This window comes from Ranitomeya variabilis, chromosome 4 (assembly GCF_051348905.1).
Source record: "Ranitomeya variabilis isolate aRanVar5 chromosome 4, aRanVar5.hap1, whole genome shotgun sequence".
In the NCBI taxonomy this organism is placed as follows: domain Eukaryota; kingdom Metazoa; phylum Chordata; class Amphibia; order Anura; family Dendrobatidae; genus Ranitomeya; species Ranitomeya variabilis.
The window spans coordinates 704515198-704540299 of NC_135235.1; the positions used below are offsets into that span (position 1 = coordinate 704515198).

At 46.9% G+C, this 25102-nt stretch overlaps 1 protein-coding gene across 1 annotated transcript in view; it reads right to left on the reverse strand.

The window, feature by feature from the left end:
* The window catches only part of LOC143766471 (uncharacterized), a 51598-nt gene that overhangs the window by 17753 nt on the left and 8743 nt on the right, over nucleotides 1–25102 (reverse strand). The window contains exons 6-10 of the mRNA XM_077254182.1: nucleotides 24090–24239; nucleotides 23781–23960; nucleotides 23575–23698; nucleotides 23394–23491; nucleotides 12774–12864 (exon numbers count right to left, since the gene is read on the reverse strand). Of these exons, the coding sequence (XP_077110297.1) occupies nucleotides 12774–12864; nucleotides 23394–23491; nucleotides 23575–23698; nucleotides 23781–23960; nucleotides 24090–24239 (643 nt within the window). The remainder of the gene's footprint in view (nucleotides 1–12773; nucleotides 12865–23393; nucleotides 23492–23574; nucleotides 23699–23780; nucleotides 23961–24089; nucleotides 24240–25102) is intronic.

Below are 25102 nucleotides of genomic sequence, written 5' to 3' on the forward strand. Positions count from 1 at the left end.
CACACACTAGCCCTATACACACACACACACACACACACACTAGCCCCACATACATAGCAGCACAAACACACACACTAGCCCTATATACATAGCAGCACACACACACTAGCCCTATATACATAGCAGCACACACACACACTAGCCCTTTACACATAGAAGCACACACACACACACACTAGCCCTATATACATAGCAACACACACACACACTAGCCCTATATACATAGCAGCACACACACACACTAGCCCTTTACACATAGAAGCACACACACACACACACACACTAGCCCTATATACATAGCAACACACACACACACACTAGCCCTATACACACACTAGCCCCATATACATAGCAGCACAAACACACACTAGCCCTATATACATAGCAGCACACACACACACACACACACACACACTAGCCCTATACACATAGCAGCACACACACACACACACTAGCCCTATATACATAGCAGCACACACACACACTAGCCCTATATACATAGCAGCACACACACACACACACACTAGCCCTATATACATAGCAGCACACACACACACACACACACACTAGCCCTATATACATAGCAGCACACACACTAGCCCTATATACATAGCAACACACACACACACACTAGCCCTATATACATAGCAACACACACACACACACACACACACTAGCCCTATACACATAGCAGTACACACACACACACACACTAGCCCTATACACATAGCACACACACACACACTAGCCCTATATACATAGCAGCACACACACAACTAGCCCTATACACATAGCAGAACACACACACACACACTAGCCCTATATACATAGCAGCACACACACACACTAGCCCTATATACATAGCAGCATACACACACTAGCCCTATATACATAGCAGCACACACACACTAGCCCTATATACATAGCAGCACACACACACACTAGCCCTATATTCATAGCAGCACACACACACACACACTAGCCCTAAATACATAGCAGCACACACACACACACACACACACACTAGCCCTAAATACATAGCAGCACACACACACACACTAGCCCTATATACATAGCAGCACACACACACACTAAGCCCTATATACATAGCAAAACACACACACACACTAGCCCTATATACATAGCAAAACACACACACTAGCCCTATATACATAGCAGCACACACACACTAGCCCTATATACATAGCAAAACACACACACACTAGCCCTATATACATAGCAGCACACACACACACTAGCCCTATATACATAGCAGCACACACACACTAGCCCTATATACATAGCAGCACACACACACACACACACACTAGCCCTATATACATAGCAGCACACACACACACACTAGCCCTATACACATAGCAGCACACACACACACACACACTAGCCCTATATACATAGCAGCACACACACACACACACACTAGCCCTATATACATAGCAGCACACACACACACACACACACTAGCCCTATATACATAGCAGCGCACACACACACTAGCCCTATACACATAGCAGCACACACACACACACACTAGCCCTATATACATAGCAGCACACACACACACTAGCCCTATATACATAGCAGCACACACACACACACACACACACACTAGCCCTATATACATAGCAGCACACACACACACTAGCCCTATATACATAGCAGGACACACACACTAGCCCTATATACATAGCAGACACACTAGCCCAATATACATAGCAGCACACACACACACACACACACACAACTAGCTCTATATACATAGCAGCACACACACACACACTAGCCCTATATACATAGCAACACACACACACACACACACTAGCCCTATATACATAGCAGCACACACACACACTAGCCCTATATACATAGCAGCACACACACACTAGCCCTATATACATAGCAGCACACACACACACACACACACACACTAGCCCTATATACATAGCAGCACACACACACAAACACACACACACTAGCCCTATATACATAGCAGCACACACACACACTAGCCCTATATACATAGCAGCACACACACACTAGCCCTATATACATAGCAGCACACACACACACTAGCCCTATATACATAGCAGCACACACACTAGCCCTATATACATAGCAGCACACACACACACACACACACACACACACACACACACACACTAGCCCTATATACATAGCGGCACACACACACACACACACACACTAGCCCTATATACATAGCAGCACACACACACACACACACACACACACTAGCCCTATATACATAGCAGCACACACACACACACTAGCCCTATATACATAGCAGCACACACACACACACACACTAGCCCTATATACATAGCAGCACACACACACACACACACACACACACACACTAGCCCTATATACATAGCAGCACACACACTAGCCCTATATACATAGCAGCACACACACACACACTAGCCCTATATATATATATGTATAGAATGTAAGTCCGCAAGGACAGGGTCCTCCCCCCTCTGTACCAGTGTGTCACTGTAAACCTGTTTACTGTAAATGATATCTATAACTCTGTATGTAACCCCTTTCTCATGTACAGCACCATGGAATTAATGGTGCTATATAAATAAATAATAATAATAATATACATAGCAGCACACACACACACACACACACACACTAGCCCTATATACACACACAGCAGTACACACACACACAGCAGTACACACACACACACACACACACACACACACACTAGCCCTATATAGAAGCACAGCAGTATACACACATACAGCAATATACACACACACTAGCCCTATATACACGCACACAGCAGTATACACACTAGCCCTATATACACACACAGCAGTATACACACACACACACACACACTAGGCCCGGACAGCAGCGTAATGTATGCTCTTGTATATTGTGAGCACTCGCGGGCAGGGTCCTCTCTCCTCCTGTACCAGTTGTGACTTGTATTGTTCAAGATTATTGTACTTGTTTTTATTATGTACACCCCTCCTCACATGTAAAGCGCCATGGAAAAAATGGCGCTATAATAATAAATAATAATAACAGGTGAGGTCAGTAAGAGGTCCCCTTTTGACCGTCATATCACATGTGCGCAGTAGAGCGGGCCCCCTGCTTCTCCTGTTAGCAATAATACTGCCGCCGGCTGTCATTCACCTCATTGCTTTGTATCTCCGTTGGGGCCCCCTCCCACTCTGTGCCCCAGTGCAGTTGCACCGGTTGAACCGGCGGTATGTTCGCCCCTAAGGCCAGCTGTGTTTAATTAACCCCCGGAGCCTTTTTCAGTTTTGCGTTTTCATTTTTAACTCCCCTTTTTCTCAGAGCCATAACATTTTTATTTTTCTGTCAATATGGCCATGTGAGGGCATGTTTTTGCGGGACTAGCTGTACTTTTGAATGACACCATTGGTTTTACCATGTCGTGTACTAGAAAACGGGAGAAAATTCCAAGAGTGGTGAAATTTCAAAAAGAAAAAAAAAAAAAAGTGCAATCCCACACTTGGTTTTTTGTTTGGCTTTTTTGCTACGTTCACTAAATGCTAAAACTGACCTGCCATTATAATTCTCCAGGTCATTACGAGTTCACACAGACACCAAACAGGTCTAGGTTCTATTTTATCTATATGGTGAGAAAAAAAAAAATAGGGATTTTTGTGTACTCACCGTAAAATCCTTTTCTCCGAGCCACTCATTGGGGGACACAGGACCATGGATGTTATGCTGCTGTCACTAAAAGGCTGACACTAAGTTGAGACAAAAAAAGTTAGCTCCTCCCCTGCAGTATACACCCTCATGCTGGCTTCCAGAGACCCAGTTCAGTGCAAAAGCAGAAGGAGATTAATAACAATATATTACATAACATTAGAGTATAACATGTCAGAGAAAGGGAAGAACCAAAAAGGTAACGAGCCAAAGGCTAACAGGGTGGGTGCTGTGTCCCCCAATGAGTGGCTCGGAGAAAAGGATTTTACGGTGAGTACACAAAAATCCCTATTTCTCCTTCGCCACATTGGGGGGCACAGGACCATGGGACGTCCCAAAGCAGTCCCTGGGTGGGGAACAATACAAACAAATAACTCTGTGTACCATCTGACTGTAAGTGCAAAACGGCTGCCTGTAGAATATGTCTGCCAAGGGCCGCATCCGCGGAAGATTGAGTGTGGACATTGTAGTGCTTTGTGAAAGTATGCAGGCTAGACCATGTTGCGGCCTTGCAAACCTGCTCCGCCGTTGCCTGGTGCCGATTGGCCCAGGAAGCACCCACTGACCGAGTAGAGTGTGCTCTAACCCCTGCCGGGATAGGCCTGCCCCTGACCCGATAAGATTCTTGGATAGCCAATCGGAACCATCTGGCTATTGTGGCCTTAGACGCGGCTGAACCCTTTCTGTGACCCTCTGGGAGGACAAAGAGGGAGTCCGATTTGCGGAAAAGAGCAGTCCTAGAAACATACTTCCTGAGGGCCTGTACCACGTCCAAGGTGTGAAGGGCCTTTTCGACCCTATGTCTCGGCTGTGGGCAGAAGGAGGGAAGAATGATATCTTCATTAAGGTGGAAGGATGAAACCACCTTAGGGAGAAAGCCAGAGATGGGCGTAAGACTACTTTGTCCTGGTGAAAGGAAAGGAAAGGCGCCCGGCAGGATAGTGCAGCTAACTCCAAGACGCGCCTGATAGATGTTACTGCCACAAGGAAGGCAACCTTCCAGGAGAGGATGGTCAGCGGGACGTCTTGCAGAGGTTCAAATGGAGATTCCTGAAGGATGCTCAGGACCAAATTGAGATCCCAGGTCTCTAACGGCATTCTGTAGGGGGGTACCACGTGGGAGACCCCTTGAATAAAGGTCCTGACTTGCAAGTTAGCATCAATCTTACGCTGGAACAACACAGATAACGTTGAGATCTGACCCTTGAGGGAACTGAGCGCCAAGCCGGAATCCAAGCCGGACTGGAGAAATTCCAGAATGGAAGTAATGGAGAAAACGAGAGGGGGGCGACCGCGGAGCCTGCACCATGAGAAGAAGGCTTTCCAGGTGCGGTGATAGATGCAAGCGGAAGACGTCTTGCGAGCGCTGATCATGGTGGCGATGACCTGCTTGGAGAAACCTGCTTGAGTTAGGATCCAGGTTTCAACAGCCAAGCCGTTAAACGTAGGGCCCCTGAGCTCTAGTGGTAGATTGGTCCTTGGCGCAGCAGATCTGGGCGGTTTGGGAACCACCAGGGGACGTCAGATACGAGATGAACGAGTTCTGCATACCATGCGCGACGTGGCCAATCCGGGGCGATAAGAATCACCGGAACCCCCTCCATCTTGATTTTTCGGATCACTTTCGGCAACAGAGGAAGTGGAGGGAACACGTACGGGAATTGGAACCGGTGCCATGGGGATATCAGTGCATCCACCCCGACGGCCCGGGGGTCCCGAGAACGTGCTATGAAGTTGGGGACCTTGGCGTTCAGTCTGGACGCCATCAGGTCCACGTCCGGAGTTCCCCAGCGAAGGCAGATTTGATGAAAAACCTCTGGATGGAGTTCCCACTCACTCGAGGCGAGACCCTGACGGCTGAGAAAGTCCGCCGCCCAGTTCTCGATGCCCGGAATGTGCACTGGTGGAGTGGTTGGCCTCGGCCCAATGGAGAATGTGTGGGACCTCCTGCATCGCCGCCCTGCTGCGGGCACCCCCCTGATGGTTTATGTACGGCACCGCTGTGACGTTGTCTGACTGAATTCGAATTGGGTGACCCGCGAGCAGGAAGTGAAAGCGTCTCAGGGTAAACCTGATAGCTCGGATCCCCAGAATGTTTATGGGAAGTTTCGACTCCCAAATCGTCCAACGCCCCTGGGCAGTGTGGTGGTGAAACACCACTCCCCAACCGAGGAGACTGGCATCGGTGGTCACCACCAGCCAATGGATCGGGAGAAAAGACCTCCCCTGGTTGAGAGATGATTCCAAAGTCCACCATTTGAGCGCTTGCCTGGTCCGCGGGGGCAGAGGACATGGCTGGTCGAGGGTTAAGGGACTCCTGTCCCAATTGTCCAGTAGAGCTTGTTGTAAGGGACGGAGATGCAGTTGGGCGAAGGGAATTGCTTCCAGTGCGGCCACCATCTTCCCCAGGATCTTCATGGCAAACCAAATGGACTGCGGACAAGGGCGACATAGTGTCCGGGCTCCCTGCTGAAGCACTTGGGCCTTGGACCGAGGAAGTAAGACCAGCCCCTTAGACGTGTCCAGGATCATGCCTAGGAAAGAGATCCTTCGAGCTGGAACAGGGGAGGACTTGTCCAGGTTGATTAACCAGCCCAGGCGCGAAAGGGAATCCAAAGTAATGCGGACGCTTGCTTCGCAGGCATGAAAAGATGGAACTATGATCAGAAGGTCGTCTAAGTATGGCAACACGGCCACTCCCCGGGAGTGTAGAATGGCCATGACCTTCGTGAATACCTTGGGCGCTGTGGCAAGACCAAAGGATAAGGCCATGAATTGAAAATGGTCCTCTAGGATGGCGAAGCGGAGGAACCTTTGATTTGGCGGAAAGATAGGGATATGAAGATAAGCATCTTTGAGGTCTATTGATGCTAGGAACTATCCTCTCTCCATCGAGGAGATGACCGACCGGAGGGATTCCATCGGGAAGTGCCGTACCTTTACATACTTGTTTAGGAGCTTCAAGTTCAAAATGGGGCGCACCGTCCCGTCCTTTCCTGGCACGACGAAAAGGTTTGAGTAAAAACCTCTGAATCTCTCGCATTCCAGAACCGGAACGATGACCCCGTTTTGGCGGACGGCATCGATGGCGCAGTGAAGAGCGCGAGACTGAGCTCCCGAACTTGGGAGAGGGAAAAAACCGAGCTGGAGGGAAGGCGATGAATTCTATTTTGTAACCAGAAGACACCAGGTCTCTGACCCACTCGTCGTGGATGATGGAAAGCCAGGCGTGTCGAAAAAGAAGCAAGCGTCCGCCTACCTCGGTGGTGTCGACTGGAATTCTCCCCGAGTCATTGTGAAGGAAATCTGGAAGGCCTAGAACCTCTGGTTCTGGGTTGTCTAGGTTTTCCTCGCAGGACTGATTCGGTCTGTAAGAAGGCAGAGAGTCTCTGTCTGTGCGTGTAGATCGTTCTGATCTGGACGATGCTGTGGAGTTGGACCAGAAAGGGCCACCGCGAAAGGGGCGAAAACGAAAATGCTGTTGGCGCTGAAAAGCAGCTTTTGGCCTGTGTTGAGGGAGGAACTTGCTTTTTCCCCCCGTAGCATCGGAAATAAGTTGGTCCAATTTTTCTCCAAACAGGCGTCCGCCCTGAAAGGGAAGAGAAATCAGAGACTTTTTTGAGGAGGAATCCGCACGCCACTCTCTAAGCCAAATAGCTCTCCTGTTGGTGACGGCGTTTGAAGCCGCAGTTGCCGCACAGTCTGCTGCGTCTAATGATGCGTACATCACATAATCTGCAGCCATAGCAATTTGTTTGGCGAGGTCCGCCGCCTCAAACGGAAGAGCCTGGTCCTGAATGGATTTTGCAAGAGCATCTGCCCAGAAAACCGTTGCTTTGGCGACCCATGCCGCAGCAAAGGAAGGAGATAGGGAGGAACCTGAGGCTTCATACACTGAGCGCGCCAGAGAATCTATCTGGCGTTCTGTGGTATTTTTGATTGAAGCCCCGTCAGGTACTGATAACAGCGTTTTGGTAGCCAAACGCGATACCGGAGGATCTACCAGCGGTGGTTCCGTCCAATCCTTGACCAGATCTGCGGAAAAGGGATACTTTGATTCCATTACCTTTTTCCCCATAAAGCGTTTATCCGGTCGCTCCCTGTGCTGCCGAACTATCTCTAGGAAATCCGGATGGGAGGCGAACAACTTATGGGATCGCTTGGTTCTCGTGAAGTAAACTGCGTGATCCGGAGCTGAATTAGGGTCATCATTAACCTTTAGCGCATGATTTACAGCCTCAATGAGGGAGGCAACAGTTAATCGGAACTCCGGAGAATCCGGGTCCATGGACGCCTCAGACTCATACTCAGAGTCATGATCGCTTCGAGCCCCTGGAGAGGGTGAGCGAGAAGTGGAGCTACTCGAGACTGAATGGTGTGGTGAATGCTCAGGAGAGGTAGTGCGGATCCGTTTTTTGGATGACCGAACCTCCTTCGGGTGAGAGCGGCCCCTGCTGGATGATGATTTCCCTGTTATAGAGGGGTCTCTTAACCCAGGGATACGAATGCCCCGCTCCCCAGAGGGGTCATGAAGGGATTCAATCGCTTTGGCTAGCGAAGCCATGGATTGTGACAGTCACGTGGCCCACCCAGGGGGGCTAGGAACACTGGGGTCGGTAGCGGCGGAGGGCTCCTGGGCACATTGGGCATCACAGGCAGGGCAGAGGGGGGAGCTTTGAGGCTGAGGGAGAGGAGCCTGGCAGGTGGTACATGCAGAGAAATAGGTTGTATGTACCTTAGTGGACTTTTTACCCCTTGACTGGGACATGTTGTACCCCAATGTAATGAAAAGCTGCTAGATGGAAGCTGAAGGGTAACGCTGCAGGGAAGCAGTTAGTGCCGTCTCTTTACCCGGTCCTGTGCCCCGCAATTGGATAGGTGGTGCTGAGTGGGAGAAGAAAACCTCCGTGGAGAAAGGGAAGCCGATCGGCGCTGCGTGCTGCCGAAGGAAGATGGCTGCCGAGAGTGTGTGGGTAGTCTCGCAGGGAGCGAGAAGTGCTAGAAGCGTGGGCGGAGCCGCAGAAATGATGCGTGAGGTGGGCGGAGCCTACCGGAATGCGGCCTACACAAGGCCGAAGCCAGGGACTAAATTTCTGGCCTCGGCCGGCGCGCACCCGCGGACAGCAGGGAAAAGAATCGCGGCGCTAAGGGGAGAATCCTGCCGCTATGGAGCCCCCCAAAAAACATGTGACCGGCAGAAAAAAACGACCCCTAGTGCACTTACCCCAAAATGAAGGTGCCCGGGGTAAATAGGACGGTGCAGGGTGGGGGGAGCCTCCATCCACCATCCCAATGAAAGGGGGGTGGAGAGGAACCGTCCGCCTCCTTCCATCATCCGCTTTTTCAGTGATGATGCAGTGGGGGCTGCACGGACGCCACAGTGGAAAAGTGCCTCTGAACAGCCGAGGGTGAGACCTGGTGGGCAGGGCAGATGTCCGGCAAAAAAGGCCTGGCTGCAGAAGAGGATACTGGAGGTAACACACCAGTGCTCGTCTATAAAGTAGGGGGTAGATCGGTGCCCTTGAAGGGGCCTGTCGCCCAAAAGGTCAGCTCAGGCAGTGGCATCCCACGTCGCAGGAGAGGATACGGAGAGGTAAACCTCCCGTGTTCGCCTGTTGTTGGTTCGGGGAGATCGGAACATGAAAGAATCCGTCGCCCCTTCGTCCAGAAAAGAAGGTTTAAATCCAGTGTGCCTCCTACGGACACTAAGCTTGAACTGGGTCTCTGGAAGCCAGCATGAGGGTGTATACTACAGGGGAGGAGCTAACTTTTTTTTGTCTCCTAGTGACAGCAGCATACACCCAAGGTCCTGTGTCCACCAATGTGGCGAAGGAGAAAAACTTTGTTAAAAAAAAAACAGAAAGTTTGCGCCATTTTCAGATACCCATAGCGTCTCATTATTCGTGATCTCGGGTTGGGTGAGGGCTTATTTTTGTGAGCCAAGCTGATGTTTTTAATGATACCATGTTGGTGCAGATACGATCTTTTGATCGCCCGTTATTGCATTTTAATGCAATGTCACGGCGATCAAAAAAACTACTTTTTTCTCGCTGTGCCGTTTAGTGATCAGGTTAATCCTTCTTTTATTGATAGATCGGGCGATTCTCAATGCGGCGATACCAAATAAGTGTGTGTTTGATTTTATTTTTATTGTTTTATTTTGAATGGGGCGAAAGGGGAATTTTTATATTTGTTTATTTTTATATTTTGAAAAACTTTTTTTGTTTTACTTTTGGCATGCATCAATAGTCTCCATAGGAGACTAGAAGCTGCCACAACCCGATCGGCTCTGCTACATAGAGGCGATGATCAGATCGCCTCTATATAGCAGATTTACTCACTTGCTATGAGCGCCGACCACTATGTGGTGCTCACAGGAAGCCAGCACTAACAACCATAGAGGTCTCCAAGAGACCTCAGGTTGACATGCCAACACACCGGTGACCCTCGATCATGTGACAGGACTCAAGGACAGGACTTGATTTGGAAAGGCACACACCTTTCTATATAAGACATCACAGCTCACAATGCATGTCAGACCAAATGAGAATCATGAGGTCAAAGGAACTGGCCAAGGAGCTCAGAGACAGAATTGTGGCAAGGCACAGATCTGGCAAAGGTTGCAAAATAATTTCTGCAGTACTCAAGGTTCCTAAGAGCACATTGGCCTCCATAATCCTTAAATGGAAGAAGTTTGGGACCACCAGAAGTCTTCCTAGACCTGGACGTCCAGCCAAACTGAGCAATCGTGGGAGAAGAGCTTTGGTGAGAGAGGTAAAGAAGAGCCCTAAGATCACTGTGGCTGAGCTCCACAGATGCAGTAGGCAGATGGGAGAAAGTCAACTATCACTGCAACCTTCCACCAGTCGGGCATTTATGGCAGAGTGGCCTGACGGAAGCCTCTCCTCAGTGCAAGACATATGAAAGCCCACATAGAGTTTGCTAAAAAACACATGAAGGACTCCCAGACTATGAGAAATAAGATTCTCTGGTCTGATGAGACAAAGGTAGACCTTTTTGGTGATAATTCTAAGCGGTATGTGTGGAGAAAACCAGGCAATGCTCATCACCTGCCCAATACAATCCCAACAGTGAAACATGGTGGTGGCAGTATCATGCTATGGGGGTGTTTTTCAGCTGCAGGGACAGAACAAATAGTTGCCATTGAAGGAAACATGAATGTGGCCAAGTACACAGATATCCTGGATGAAAACCACTTCCAGAGTGCTCTGGACCTCAGACTTGGCCGAAGGTTCACCTTCCAACAAGATAATGACCCTAAGCACACAAAGGAGTGGCTTCAGAACAACTCTGTGACAACTCTGTGACCATTCTTGACTGGCCCAGCCAGAGCCCTGACCTAAACTAAATTGAGCATCTCTGGAGAGACCTGAAAATGGCTGTCCACCAATGTTCACTATCCAACCTGACGGAACTGGAGAGGATCTGCAAGGAAGAATGGCAGCGGATCCCCAAATCCAGGTGTGAAAAACTTATTGCCTCATTACCAAGAAGACTCATGGCTGTACATGCTCAAAAGGTGCTTCTACTCAATACTGAGAAAAGTGTCTGAATACTTATGACCATGTGACATTTCAGTTTTTCTTTTTAATAAATTTGCAAAAATGTCTACATTTCAGTTTTTTTCAGTCAAGATGGGGTGCAGAGTGTACATTAATGAGAAAAAAAATGAACTTTTTTGAATTTACCCAATGGCTGCAATGAAACAAAGAGTGAAAAAATTAAAGGGACCTGAATACTTTCCGTACCCAGTGTATATTACAGCCATCAGACATGCACAACTTAGAGATATATCATGGCACAGGTGTACTGTTTATTATGCAGTTTAATCACAATCCTGTATGAACTTAGTCAGTTTTATAAGAAATTGAAAAGTCAGGATAAAGGGAAACTCTGCTGTTATTGTACAGAAATTCACACTTGGCCTCACTGCACATTTAATGTTGTCGATCATAAAAGTGAAGTTTGGTCAGAAAGACTGGACCTGGTCTTGTAGGGACCATATGAGCACATTCACCAGCACAGAAGGCAGAGAAGGTAGATCCATCCAATATCAGGGATCTAAAAACGACCCAAGTGATCCATAATAGGATGACCAGCCATAGACATAATATTAGGAAAGGTGTAATCTGTCTGTTTCGGCATTTTGTTGTAGAGTATAAACGAGATCCCACCAGTTTAAGACTCATTATATTAGAACAAATATCAGAACATGTGTCTAATAGGTCCCAAAGACTTGTGAATAGAGAATCCTATTGGATTTTTAAACTTTCCACACTTAAACCGGAGGATTTTCCATGTACATATATTTTTCTTTATATGTATTTTATTGTGCATCCAATATGTATTTTACATCTATTTGTATAGTTTTGTATACGGAGAAAGGTTTCTATACAAAATACTGCACCATAGGCGCGGTTTAATTAATGAATTAAGCAATTGGATCAGTGACGCCGTTCTGGAGGATATAAAACATCCACAATGTATCATTAGTATATACCTGAGGAAGGAGCTGGTGCACATCGGAAATGGGTAGAATATTAAAATAAAAAGTTTGGTTTTTTTTTATGTTCATTCGTTTTGATGCCCAACTTTATGGCTCGGCACTTGGCAGCGCTTTTCAAAGCCCTGATTTTTTCCTTCTTCCCATATCAGGGATTTTGGAAGCCAACAGCATCATTACTCTCCGTTTTCTCATCATAATATTTTTCTACCTTCTCAGCACATTCTACGTACGCTGTCACTTGGCTTTGTAGTTTACAGATCTGGGCAGGTAACGGTCAGAGGCTTCTAATCTCAGGAGGTAGGTGGATCCTCCGGGTTGTAAGTTCTATAAAAAAGGGCTTTCCCCAAAGTCACTTGGACAGTTTTGGGTGGAGGAGGATGTTGTGGTCTAGAGGTAAAATGGTGATCACACGATTGTGATACGACCGGACTACACCACCGATAAAGCAGCCACAGCCGGTGACTGAGAACAATCTGTGACTTCTCTGCATTTAGTGGTTACTACTCACCTGGGTATTCATATGTAGGAATCTCCTCTTTACACCGCTCATCACCCCTCACATATGTCTCTGTAGTATTAATATGGGTCAGATCTTCACCCTGAAACAAATATTGTAAATGTCACAGACAGATGGAGGTCACATCTATGATCAGCTCTAATCCTGCCATCTCCACCGTTCTCATTACACAAGTATAAAACATATAATACTGGGGGATAAAACAACACTGAACACAAGACCTTCACAGCCATCTACACATTGTGACAGAGTCACTGGTAAGGTGACAGAGGGGAGATATGTGTCACTGCGCTTAACGGCGTCAGTGGTGTGAAACCAGAGCATTTTTCTCCAGCACACTACGTGTTGTGAGGGTTAAGTTGCATAAACAGGGCTGGTTTTATGTGGACCTTCACAGAGCGGGTGGGAGAAGGTCCACTTTATCTCCCCTGGCAGACCAGCCAGGACCTGCATGAGGTCATGATCATGTGATCAATCACATGATGGGGAAGTTACAGGCTTGGGGTGAAATAACCGAGCTCTACAGGCAGTCTGGGCTCAGCTAGCCTGGAGAGAGGACTCTGCAGAGGCTTTGTGGCTCCTCGAGTACAGACTAAACCTGTCCTGCTCCAGACTCCAGACTGTGCTGCAGCATTTTGTTTTTTGTTGTTTTGTTCCTGTTTTAGCCAAGAAGGCTGAGTTTGTTTTCCCCACAAGTTGGTTTATGCTGCCTTACAATACATCAACGATGATGTAGACGGTGTTCCCATTTTTCCTACCTCTGTGTGCTGCCACGTGAGTGAACTACCACAACATCATAAAGCCTCTTTCACACGTCCGTGTCTCCGGTATGTGTGGTGACAGTTTTTACACGTACCGGAGACACGTACACACGTAGAACCATTCAAATGAATGGGTCTGTGCCCATGTCAGTGTGTTTCCATGGGCCGTGTGCCCCACACGTAGACATGTCCGTTTTTTTTACTGTCAGCATGGACAGCAATACGTACTGCACACGTGCACATGGAGAACACATGTTGCTGAAGACGGCTCTCATCATTCTCTCCTGCTCTGCCGGTGAGCAGAGGAGAATGATGAGAGTTATATTAACCCGTTAACGACCGCCGATACGCCTTTTAACGGCGGCAGCTAAGGGTACTTAAACCACAGCGCCGTTAATTAACGGCACTGTGGAAAAAGTGAATAGCGCCCCCCAGAGTCGGAGTTAGGGGTATGGTTAGGCTTCTTTCACACTTGCGTCGGTATGGGGCCGTTGCAATGCGTCGGCCCGACGTACCGACGCACGTTGTGAAAATTGTGCACAACGTGGGCAGCGGATGCAGTTTTTCAACGCATCCACTGCCCAGTCTATGTCCTGGGGAGGAGGGGGCAGAGTTATGGCCACGCATGAGCAGAAATGGCGGACGCGATGTACAAAAAAAGGTTACATTGAACTTTTTTTTTTTTTTTTGAGACAACGGTCCGCCAAAACACAACGGATCCAGTGCACGACGGACACGACGTGTGGCCATCCGTCGGCAATACAAGTCTATGGGCAAAAAAGGCATCCTGCGGGCACATTTGCAGCATCCGTTTTTTGTCCAAAACGACGGATTACGACGGATGCCACATGACGCAAGTGTGAAAGTAGCCTTAGGGCTAGGGTTAGGGTTGGGGCTAAAGTTAGGGCTAAGGTTAGGGTTAAATTTAGGGTTAGGGTTGGGGCTAAAGTTAGGGTTAGGGCTAGGGTTGGGGCTAAAGTTAGGGTTAGAGTTGGGATTAGGGTTGGTATTAGGGTTAGGGTTGGCATTAGGGTTACGTTTGGGATTAGGGTTAAGTTTGGGATTAGGGTTAGGGTTGGGATTTGGGTTAGGTTAGAGGTTAGGGTTGAGATTAGGATTAGGGGCGTGTTGGATTTGGGGGTTTTGATTAGGGTTATGGTTAGGGTTGAGATTAGGGTTGTTTTGGGGTTAGGGTTGTGATTAGGATTATGGATCGGGTTGGGATTAGAGATAGGGGTGTGTTGGGGTTAGGGTTGGAGTTAGAATTGGGGGGTTTCCACTGTTTAGGTACATCAGGGGGTCTCCAAACATGACAGCCAATTTTGCACTCAAAAAGTCAAATGGTGCTCCCTCCCTTCTGAGCTCTGCCGTGCACCCAAACAGTGGTTTACCCCCACATATGGGGCATCAGCGTACTCGGGATAAATTGGACAACAACTTTTGGGGCCCAATTTCTCCTGTTACCCTTGTGAAAAGAAAATTTGGGGGCTAAAAAAATCTTTGTGTGTGGAAAAAAAATATTTTTTATTTTCACGACTCTGCATTATAAACTTCTGTCAAGCACTTGGGCATTCACAGTTCTCACCACGTATCTAGATAAGTTCCTTGGGGGGTCTAGTTTGCAAAATGGGGTCACTTGTAGGGGGTTTCTACTGTTTAGGTGCATCAGGGGCTCTGCAAACGCAACATAACGCCCGCAGACCAATCTATCAAAGTCTGCATTCCAAAACGGCGCTCCTTCCCTTCCGAGCTCTGCCGTGCGCCCAAACAGTGGTTTACCCCCACATATGGGGTAGCAGCATCCTCAGGACAAATTGGACAACTTTTGTGGTCCAATTTCTCCTGTTACCCTTGTGAAAAGAAAAACTTGGGGGCTAAAACATCTTTTTTGTGGAAAAAAAAAAATTTTTTATTTTCACGGCTCTACATTATAAACTTCTGTGAAGCACTTGGGGTTCAAAGTGCTCACCACACATCTAGATAAGTTCCTTAAGGGGTCTAGTTTCCAAAATGGTGTCACTTGTGGGGGGTTTCCACTGTTTAGGCACATCAGGGGCTCTCCAAACGCGACATGGCGTCCGATCTCAATTCCAGCCAATTCTACATTGAAAAAGTCAAACGGCGCTCCTTCACTTCCAAGCACTGCGGTGCGCCCAAACAGTGGTTTACCCCCACATATGGGATATCGGTGTATTCAGGAGAAATTGCACAACAACATTTATGGTTAAATTTTTGTTTTTACACTTGTGAAAATAAAAAAAAATGGTTCTGAATAAAATGTTTGCAAAAAAAAGTTAAATGTTCATTTTTTCCTTCCACATTGTTTCAGTTCCTGTGAAGCACGTAAAGGGTTAATAAACTTCTTGAATGTGGTTTTGAGCACCTTGAGGGGGTGCAGTTTTTAGAATCGTGTCACACTTGGTTATTTTCTATCATATAGACCCCTCAAACTGACTTCAAATATGATGTGGTCCCTAAAAAAAAAAAATGGTGTTGTAAAAATGATAAAATTGCTGGTCAACTTTTAACCCTTATAACTCCCTAACAAAAAAAAAAATTTGTTTCCAAAATTGTGCTGATGTAAAGTAGACATGTGGGAAATGTTATTTATTAACTATTTTTTTGTGACATATCTCTGTGATTTAAGGGCATAAAAATAAAAATTTTGCAAATTGCAAAATTTAAAAAATTTTCGCCATATTTCCGTTTTTTTCCATAAATAATCGCAAGTAATATCGAAGAAATGTTACCACTAACATGAAGTACAATATGTCACAAAAAAACAGTCTCAGAATCAGTGGGATTCGTTAAAGCGTTCCAGAGTTATAACCTCATAAAGTGACAGTGGTCAGAATTGTAAAACACCAAGGTTACTTACCGGTAGCCGGTTTTTCCGGAGCCCATGACAGCACACATGAGAGAGGGGATCCGCCCAGTCAGGACAGGAAACCTACTGAAATAAAAGGGCGGTACCTCTCCCTCGCTTCAGTAGGTTTTCAGAGCATGAGAGGCCCCCTTGGTTAGTACACAAGGCAATCTACCACCACATTATAATAACAACAAAAAACACCCAGCTAAAAGTGCGCACCAAAGGGTGAAAAAAGAAGGGAGGGAATATACAGGTGCTGTCATGGGCTCCGGAAAAACCGGCTACCGGTAAGTAACCTTGGTATTTTCCCGTCTCCCATGACAGCACACATGAGAGATTTTTGGAGAAAGGAACACCTTAGGGACCACCGCTTGCAGCACCCTTCTACCAAAGGTAAGGTCAGTAGAGGAAGATAAATTCAGTCGGTAGTGTTTAAAGAAGGTAGACGGAGAGGACCAGGTAGCGGCCTTACAAACTTGATCTATCGATACCTCTGCTTTTTCAGCCCAGGAAGTAGCCACGGCCCTGGAGGAGTGAGCCTTGATGCCTTCAGGGATCGGAACGCCACATGCAGCATAGGATAAGCTAATGGCCTCCCTAATCCACCTAGCAATAGTACTTTTGGACACCCCATGACCTTTCCTGCTACCCTGGAAAGCTACAAATAGAGACTGATCTTTCCTCCACTGACTAGTTAAGGATATGTACTGTAACATAGACCTTCTTACATCAAGAGTGTGAAACCTCTCCTCACCTGGATTTTTTGGATTAACACAAAAAGAGGGTAATACAATCTCCTGACTCCTATGAAATTTAAGAACTACCTTAGGTAGATAAGCCGGATCTGGTCTTAGAATCACCCTGTCGTCATATATCTGAGTGTATGGAGGACAAATGGACAGGGCTTGCAAGTCACTCACCCTACGTGCGGATGTCAAAGCTACTAATAGTACCGTTTTTAGAGTGAGAAATTTTATCGATAATGCTTGCAAAGGCTCAAAAGGACTCTTAGTCAGAGCATCTAAAACCAGATTTAAATCCCAGGGAGGAATTTTCTGAATTACTACAGGTCTAGACCTACTACATGATTTAATGAAACGGGCAACCCACTTATTGGAGGCTAAATTACAATGATATAAAGCTCCTAATGCTGACACTTGAACCTTAAGTGTATTGGTAGCCAATCCTAGCTGTAAGCCTGCTTGCAGAAACTCTAAAATAGCACCCACAGGAGCCTCATCCGACAAAGGTTGTCCTAAAAACTCTAGAAACCTCTTCCATGTCCTACCATAAATTCTCGATGTAATCGGCTTTCTACTTTTCAGCAGGGTGGAGACTAGCCCTGGCGAGAATCCCTGTCGGCTCAGTAATGCCCTATCAAATTCCAGGCTGCTAGATGGAAGCCCTTCACTTGAGAGTGGCATACTGGACCCTGGGTAAGCAGGTCCGGGACCTCTGGTAGGATCCATGGATCAGTTACCGACATTTGTCTTAGGAGAGAAAACCATGGTCTTTTCGGCCAAAATGGAGCAATCAGTATCACTCTTGCCTGCTCCATCCTGATCTTCCTCACTACAACCGAAATTAATGATATCGGTGGAAACACGTAAGCGAGGCTGAACCTCCACGGTATTCGGAGGGCATCCACTGAAACCGGGTTCCCCCTCGGGTCTAACGAGCAGAACCTCTCCACCTTCCTGTTGTGAAGCGTGGCAAACAAGTCTATTACCGGTTCGTCCCAGGCCTGCACTATTTGTTGGAACACCCTGGAATTCAGCGACCATTCTCCCTGTCTTAGCTTTTTGCGACTTAAGTAGTCCGCCTTTGTGTTTTCGACCCCCCTTATGTGCAGAGCTGTGAGGGACAGTAGGTGAGATTCTGCCAACTGAAGAAGCGCCGATGTTGCCCTCATGAGGGAAAGGGACCTCGTCCCCCCCTGGTGATTGATATAGGCAACCACTGCATAATTGTCGGACATCACTCTGGTATGACGACCCTGAAGGATTGGAAGGAAATGTTTTACTGCTCTTTCTACAGCCCATAATTCTCTTATATTGGATGTTTGATATTTTTCTGTATGGGACCAGGACCCCTGTATGGAAAGGGTCCCTAGATGTGCACCCCATCCTGTACCACTCACGTCCGTTGTGATCACGTCTTCTACCGGAGTTAGCCACTGAACCCCTGAGCTTAAGTGATCCCTCACTGACAACCAGACTAGGGAATCTCTGACACATAACAAGAGATGAACTTTTCCCTCCAAATGCCCTTTTAACAACCTTTGTGTTGACAGGACCTCCCACTGCAATTGCCTCAGGTGGAACTGTGCCCATTTTACAGCGGGAATACAGGATGTTAGTGACCCTAGCAGAGACATCGCCTTTCTTAGCGTCATCACAGGCTGATGTATCGCCAGTTCCACAAGACTTTGTATTTTGGATATTTTGCTCTCCGGCAGGAGACAGAGTTGACGCGTGGAGTCCAGAACCAACCCCAGGAAGGACTGAACTTTCTCTGGTGTTAATCTCGACTTGGCGACATTTATCTCCCAACCTAATACTGCTAGGGTCGTAGTCACTTCTTCTATTTGTGCAAGACAGTGATCTATTGACCTGCCTATTACCAGGAAGTCGTCTAGGTACGGAACAATGACTCCTGTCCCGGGAACGGAGGAAGGACATGACTTCTGACATTAATTTTGTAAATATTCTTGGTGCTATTGATAGACCAAATGGAAGGGCCGCATACTGGTAGTGTTTGAGTTGTCCTTGGACAATCACTGCTACTCTCAGAAACTTTTGATAGTCCCGATGAATTGGGACATGGTAATAAGCGTCTTTTAAGTCTATAGCTTCCATGAAGCAGTCCGGGAACAGTATCTTTATTGCTAAGCCTACCGACTCCATCTTGAAGGAGTAATTTTTTATTGACCGGTTGAGTTTTTTTAAGTTGACAATAGTCCTTAGTGAGCCATCTGACTTTCGTATTAAGAAGAGAGGGGAATAAAACCCTTCTCCTTCCTCTTCCTTTGGAACTTCTACTAGGACATTTTTTAGAACTAGCCCCAATACCTCTGTTTCCAGAGCTAGTTGTTCCTCTGGAAGTTTTCTGCATGGTGTCAACACAAAAGTCTGTCGAGGTGGATGAATAAATTTTATTTGTAGTCCGTCGCTGACAACATCCAACGCCCAACGACTGGGGGAAATATTTAACCAGGCGTGAAGATAGAAAGAAAGCCTTCCCCCTACTTCCAGCTTGGCGTCATTGGGAGGGCTTTTTTGTGGATGTTGAGGGGCCCTTAAACATGTACCCTGATCCTTTTCTATCTCTATAGACCCAGTTTCTTCTATCTCCCGGGGGTCGACCTCTATTGAATTTTCCTCTCCGAAAATAAGGCCATCTGATATCCACTGGAAAACGAGGAAACCCTTTTTTCTTGTCGCCAGCTTTTTCTAAAATGTCCTCCAGTTTCTGACCAAAGAGGAATTTGCCGTCGCACGGAATGGAACAGAGTCTATTTTTTGAGGGTAAGTCCCCTGGGCACCCCTTCAACCACAAGGCACGTCTTGCCACGTTAGACAATCCTGCTGCCCTAGCTGCAAGTCTTACAGAGTCTGCTGAGGAATCAGCTATAAAGGCTGCCGCCCCTTGTGCCATTGCCATATTGGCTAGGACCTCGTCTCTCGGCACTCTAGATTTCAACTGATCCTCTATTTGTTGCAGCCAGACAATAAGGGAGCGGGCAACACCTGTTTCAGCTATTGCCGGTTTTAGACCTCCTGCGGCTGCCTCCCAGGTATGTTTTAAAAAAGCATCCGCTTTTTTATCTAAAGGGTCTCTTAGGACGCCTGAATCTTCCAAGGGTAGGGATGACCTTTTAGATGACCTAGCCACCGCACCATCAATTTTAGGGGTCTTATCCCATACTTCTGAATCCTTTTCCTCAAAAGGATAACGTCTCTTAGAAGCTGAGGGAAGACTACCAGACTTTTCAGGCTTCTTCCACTCTTTCTCTATAAGGGTTTTAACTCTAGTATTTACTGGGAAGGTACGCTTCCTCTTCTCCTCCAAACCACCAAACATAACGTCCTCTACTGATCTGGACTCCTTCTCATCTTTAAGGCCCATTGTAGCCCTAACTGATTTAACCAGTTTATCTGTATTCTCAGTTAGGAAGCATGGTCGGCCCCCGACATCACTATCCGAAGAGGAGCCAGAGAACACGGAAGAGGACGAACATGGAGACAGAGGTCCTTCTTGATATTCTTCAGATTGAGGGGTACCAGAATCTGAAACAGTCTCTAAGATCTTGCTACTTTTCTTTTTTAGGACTGATTTTAAAGACCCTTTAACCTCTGCTCTAATCATGGCCCTGAGGCTAGCGGCAAAGTCAGGGGATTCATCCTGAATAGTTTTTTGGATGCAGTCCGCACAGAGGCTTTTCTCAGAATTGTAAAAATTGGCTCGGTCATTAAGTACCAAATTGGCTTTGTCACGAAGGGGTTAAAGTCCAAACGATGACAGCAGGTGGGGGCTTTGGGGACTATTCCTCCCATTATCTGACACATGCTTTCGCTAATAACAGCAGGAGTGGATGATTGGGGTATTCCTCACCCGCCGCCTGCAATATATTGAAATAAATTAATGAAAAACCCGGTGTGAGTTCCTCCCTATTTTCTTGAACCAACCAAGAAAACCTCACAGCTGGGGGCTCCAACCCCCAACTGTCAGCTTCAGCAAGGTTGGCTATCAAGAATAGAGGGGTACCCACGCTATTTTTTAAACTTATTTAAAAAAAATAATTTAAAAAAATGGTGTGGGGTCCCCCCCATTTTTGACAACCTGCCTTGCTAAAGCTCACAGCTGGGGGCTGGTTTTCTCAGGCTGGTAAGGGGTCATGGATATTGACCCCCCAGCCTAAAAACAGCAGCCTGTAGCTGCCTAGAAAAGGTGCATCTATTAGAAGCGCCAATTTTGGCGCTTTGCCAGACTCTTCCCACTTGCCCTGTAGCGGTGGCAAGAGGGGTTAATATTTGTGGGGTTGATTTCATCTTTGTATTGTCGGGTGACATCAAGCCCACAGTTTAGTAATGGAGAGGTGTCTTTAAGACAACTAACCTATAACACCTATAGTTATATGGTAAATAAAGACAAAGCCAGAATAAAGTCCTTTAATTAAAAAAATGACTCCTTTAATATTCTCAATTAAACCATACTTACGACCTCACCTAATTCCACCGAAGCCCTCGATCTCCTGTAATAAAAATAAAATAACAAAACAACAATATACCATACCTGTCTGTCATTCTGTTCCACGCCGTAATCCATGTCTGGGGGATAATTAGTTTTCAACCTGGATGGTGCCAAGATGGGACCATCTAATAGATGCGCCTTTTCTGGGCAGCTGCGGGCTGCTGTTTTAAGGCTGGAGGGGGCCTAAAGCAATGGCCCCTTACCAGCATGAGAATACCAGCCCCCAGCTGTGAGCTTTAGCGAGGTAGGTTGCCAAAAATGCGGGGGACCCCATGCCGTTTTTTAAATTATTTATTAAAGTATTTAAAAACAAACATAGCGTGGGGACCCCAGTGTGAGGATATGGCCGCTTACTGAAGACTATAGGACAAATGGACATAAAGCGGAGACTACCACTCTAAGACATTAAGACTTTTTCCAGCATGGAGCACCGGTTACATAAATATTATTGTACTTCAATAGTTAATTTGCTTGGTGTGTTTTATTTGTGCTCGTCAGTTCATGCTCAGGAATCAATGTTTCTATTCAGTGGCAGTCAGCAGAGGAAGACGAGCAGGCTAGAGCTTATGTAAACCTAAGGACAGACTATCAATCTCATTTGTATCAAGGTCTCACTCCCATTGTACTCCCAAACCTAGGCCCACTGTGTGGGTGGGAATAGTAGACTCAGGGGAGCCATCACCACGGGAGGTCTCACATACAGTCCCACCTGATGGAATATGCCTTGTTCTGTGAGCTAAAGGAAAATGTTTAAGGGGCGGTAGAAAAAGACATGGGGTTGAATCAGGCAGTTGTTGAAGGGATTTCGATGGAAGAGGATCCAAGCTGGAATGGATGGATGATCTATGGAGCTTTGGAGATTGTTGGCTGGAGGGGTATCCATGAGCTATGGTCAGGATAGCCATCGTCTGGAGGAACATAGGCTGTGACTGCACACTATACCAGCTGGAGATACAAAATCTGTGGGCCAACCAAAAGTGGGGAGACAGTGGGCATCGCCTGGTATGGGGCCAGTGGAACTACTGATCTCAGATTGGGAACTTGTGGACTGAGGACATTGCATGTTGGCCATCTACCTGGATTTGTTGTACAACCATGGATGTATGGAATAAAAAAATTAGTTGCATCGATAACCTGCCTAGGTGATTTTCATAACCACAACCTAAGATCTTCACACCCTCTATTCTTGATGACCAACCTTGCTGAAGCTGACAGCTGAGGGTTGCAGCCCCCGGCTGTGAGTTTTGCCTGGTTGGTTCAAGAAAATAGGGGGGAACCCACACCAGGTATTTCATTCATTTATTTCATTATATCGCAAGTGGCGGCTGAGGAATACCCTGATCATCTGCTCCTGCTGTCACTGTTATTAGCGGCAGCAAGGGTCAGATGATGGGAGTAAGAGCCCCAAAAGCCCCCACCTGCTGTCATCGTTCTGACTTTAATATAACTCATCATTCTCTTCCGCTCTTGGCGATCGCCGGCAGAGCAGGGAAGAACGATGAGAGCCGTCTTCAGCACCCGCCACTGAGGAAATAGCGCTTACAGTAGTGCTTCTTCCCCGGCGGCCGTCTGTGTGGTACTGAGGCAGCACACGGTTGCCACACATGTGCCGCAAGTATTACACACACGGACACGGATATCTCCGGTATTGGTTTTTCCGGGACCGAAAATAAACAGACGTGTGAAATTGGCCTAAGGGAGATCTCATGACACCTTCTCTCCATCTACCTGATGATCCTGAGGAACATTGGGATCTTCTTGGTTACAGTCCTGTGGAAGAAGAGGACGGGGACATCTCTCGGGTGTTGTCCTCTTACTGGATAGATCTGGAGGAAACACATACAGGGACTGAATTCATTCTTTACATACAGATAATTATAGGCCGTATGTATTTAGTCCTGTCCATTACCTGGTGATGTGAGGGGCTGGGGAACCTCCATCATGACGTCATTGTACAGATCTTTGTGTCCTTCTAAATACTCCCACTCCTCCATGGAGAAATAGACGGCGACATCCTGACACCTTATAGGAACCTGACACATACAATGATACCGTCATCCCCCGATCCCTTCATAGAGTTACTGTATAATATCCCAGCATTCCCAGCAGTGTCACCTCTCCAGTCAGCAGCTCAATCATGTTGTAGGTGAGTTCTAGGATCCTCTGGTCATTGATGTCCTCATGTATCAGGGGGTGAGGTGGAGGCCCCGTGATTGGGCTCAGGGGTCTTCCCCATCCCTCAGACACAGGGTCCTGACAGCGCTCACTAGAGGTCTTCTTCACCACTGTGTAATCCTGGTTATGGAGAGACACATTAATAAGTCTCACTACAGACATTTCCAGAGTCCTCACCTCTCCAGTTCTGTCCATCTGTTATTCCCATAGATAAGAATGATGTAATGTGACGTCATCAGAATCTCTCACCTCTCCAGTAAGCCGGAAGAGGATCTCTAGGGTGAGGTGTAATATCCTCTCCGCCATCTTGTCTCTGTCCATATCCATCTTTGATGGGTAAATCAGGAAAATTCTCTTATATAGAAGATTTTCACTGAGAGGATCCGATATTGTAGAGACCTGAATGAGAAGAAGATGAGCCGATGTAACATGTAGGGTTAGGGGTGTATTGGGATTAGGGTTAGGTTAGAGGTTAGGGTTGAGATTAGGATTAGGGGCGTGTTAGATTTGGGGGTTTTGATTAGGGTTATGGTTAGGGTTGAGATTAGGGTTGTTTTGGGGTTAGGGTTGTGATTAGGATTATGGATCGGGTTGGGATTAGAGATAGGGGTGTGTTGGGGTTAGGGTTGGAGTTAGAATTGGGGGGTTTCCACTGTTTAGGTACATCAGGGGCTCTGCAAACGCAACATAACGCCCGCAGACCAATCTATCAAAGTCTGCATTCCAAAACGGCGCTCCTTCCCTTTCGAGCTCTGCCGTGCGCCCAAACAGTGGTTTACCCCCACATATGGGGTAGCAGCATACTCAGGACAAATTGGACAACTTTTGTGGTCCAATTTCTCTTGTTACCCTTGTGAAAATAAAAACTTGGGGGCTAAAAAATCTTTTTTGTGGAAAAAAAAAATATTTTTTATTTTCACGGCTCTACATTATAAACTTCTGTGAAGCACTTGGGGTTCAAAGTGCTCACCACACATCTAGATAAGTTCCTTAAGGGGTCTAGTTTCCAAAATGGTGTCACTTGTGGGGGGTTTCCACTGTTTAGGCACATCAGGGGCTCTCCAAACGCGACATGGCGTCCGATCTCAGTTCCAGCCAATTCTACATTGAAAAAGTCAAACGGCGCTCCTTCACTTCCAAGCTCTGCGGTGCGCCCACACAGTGGTTTACCCCCACATATGGGTGTATCGGTGTATTCAGGAGAAATTGCACAACAACATTTATGGTTAAACTTCTGTTTTTACACTTGTGAAAATAAAAAA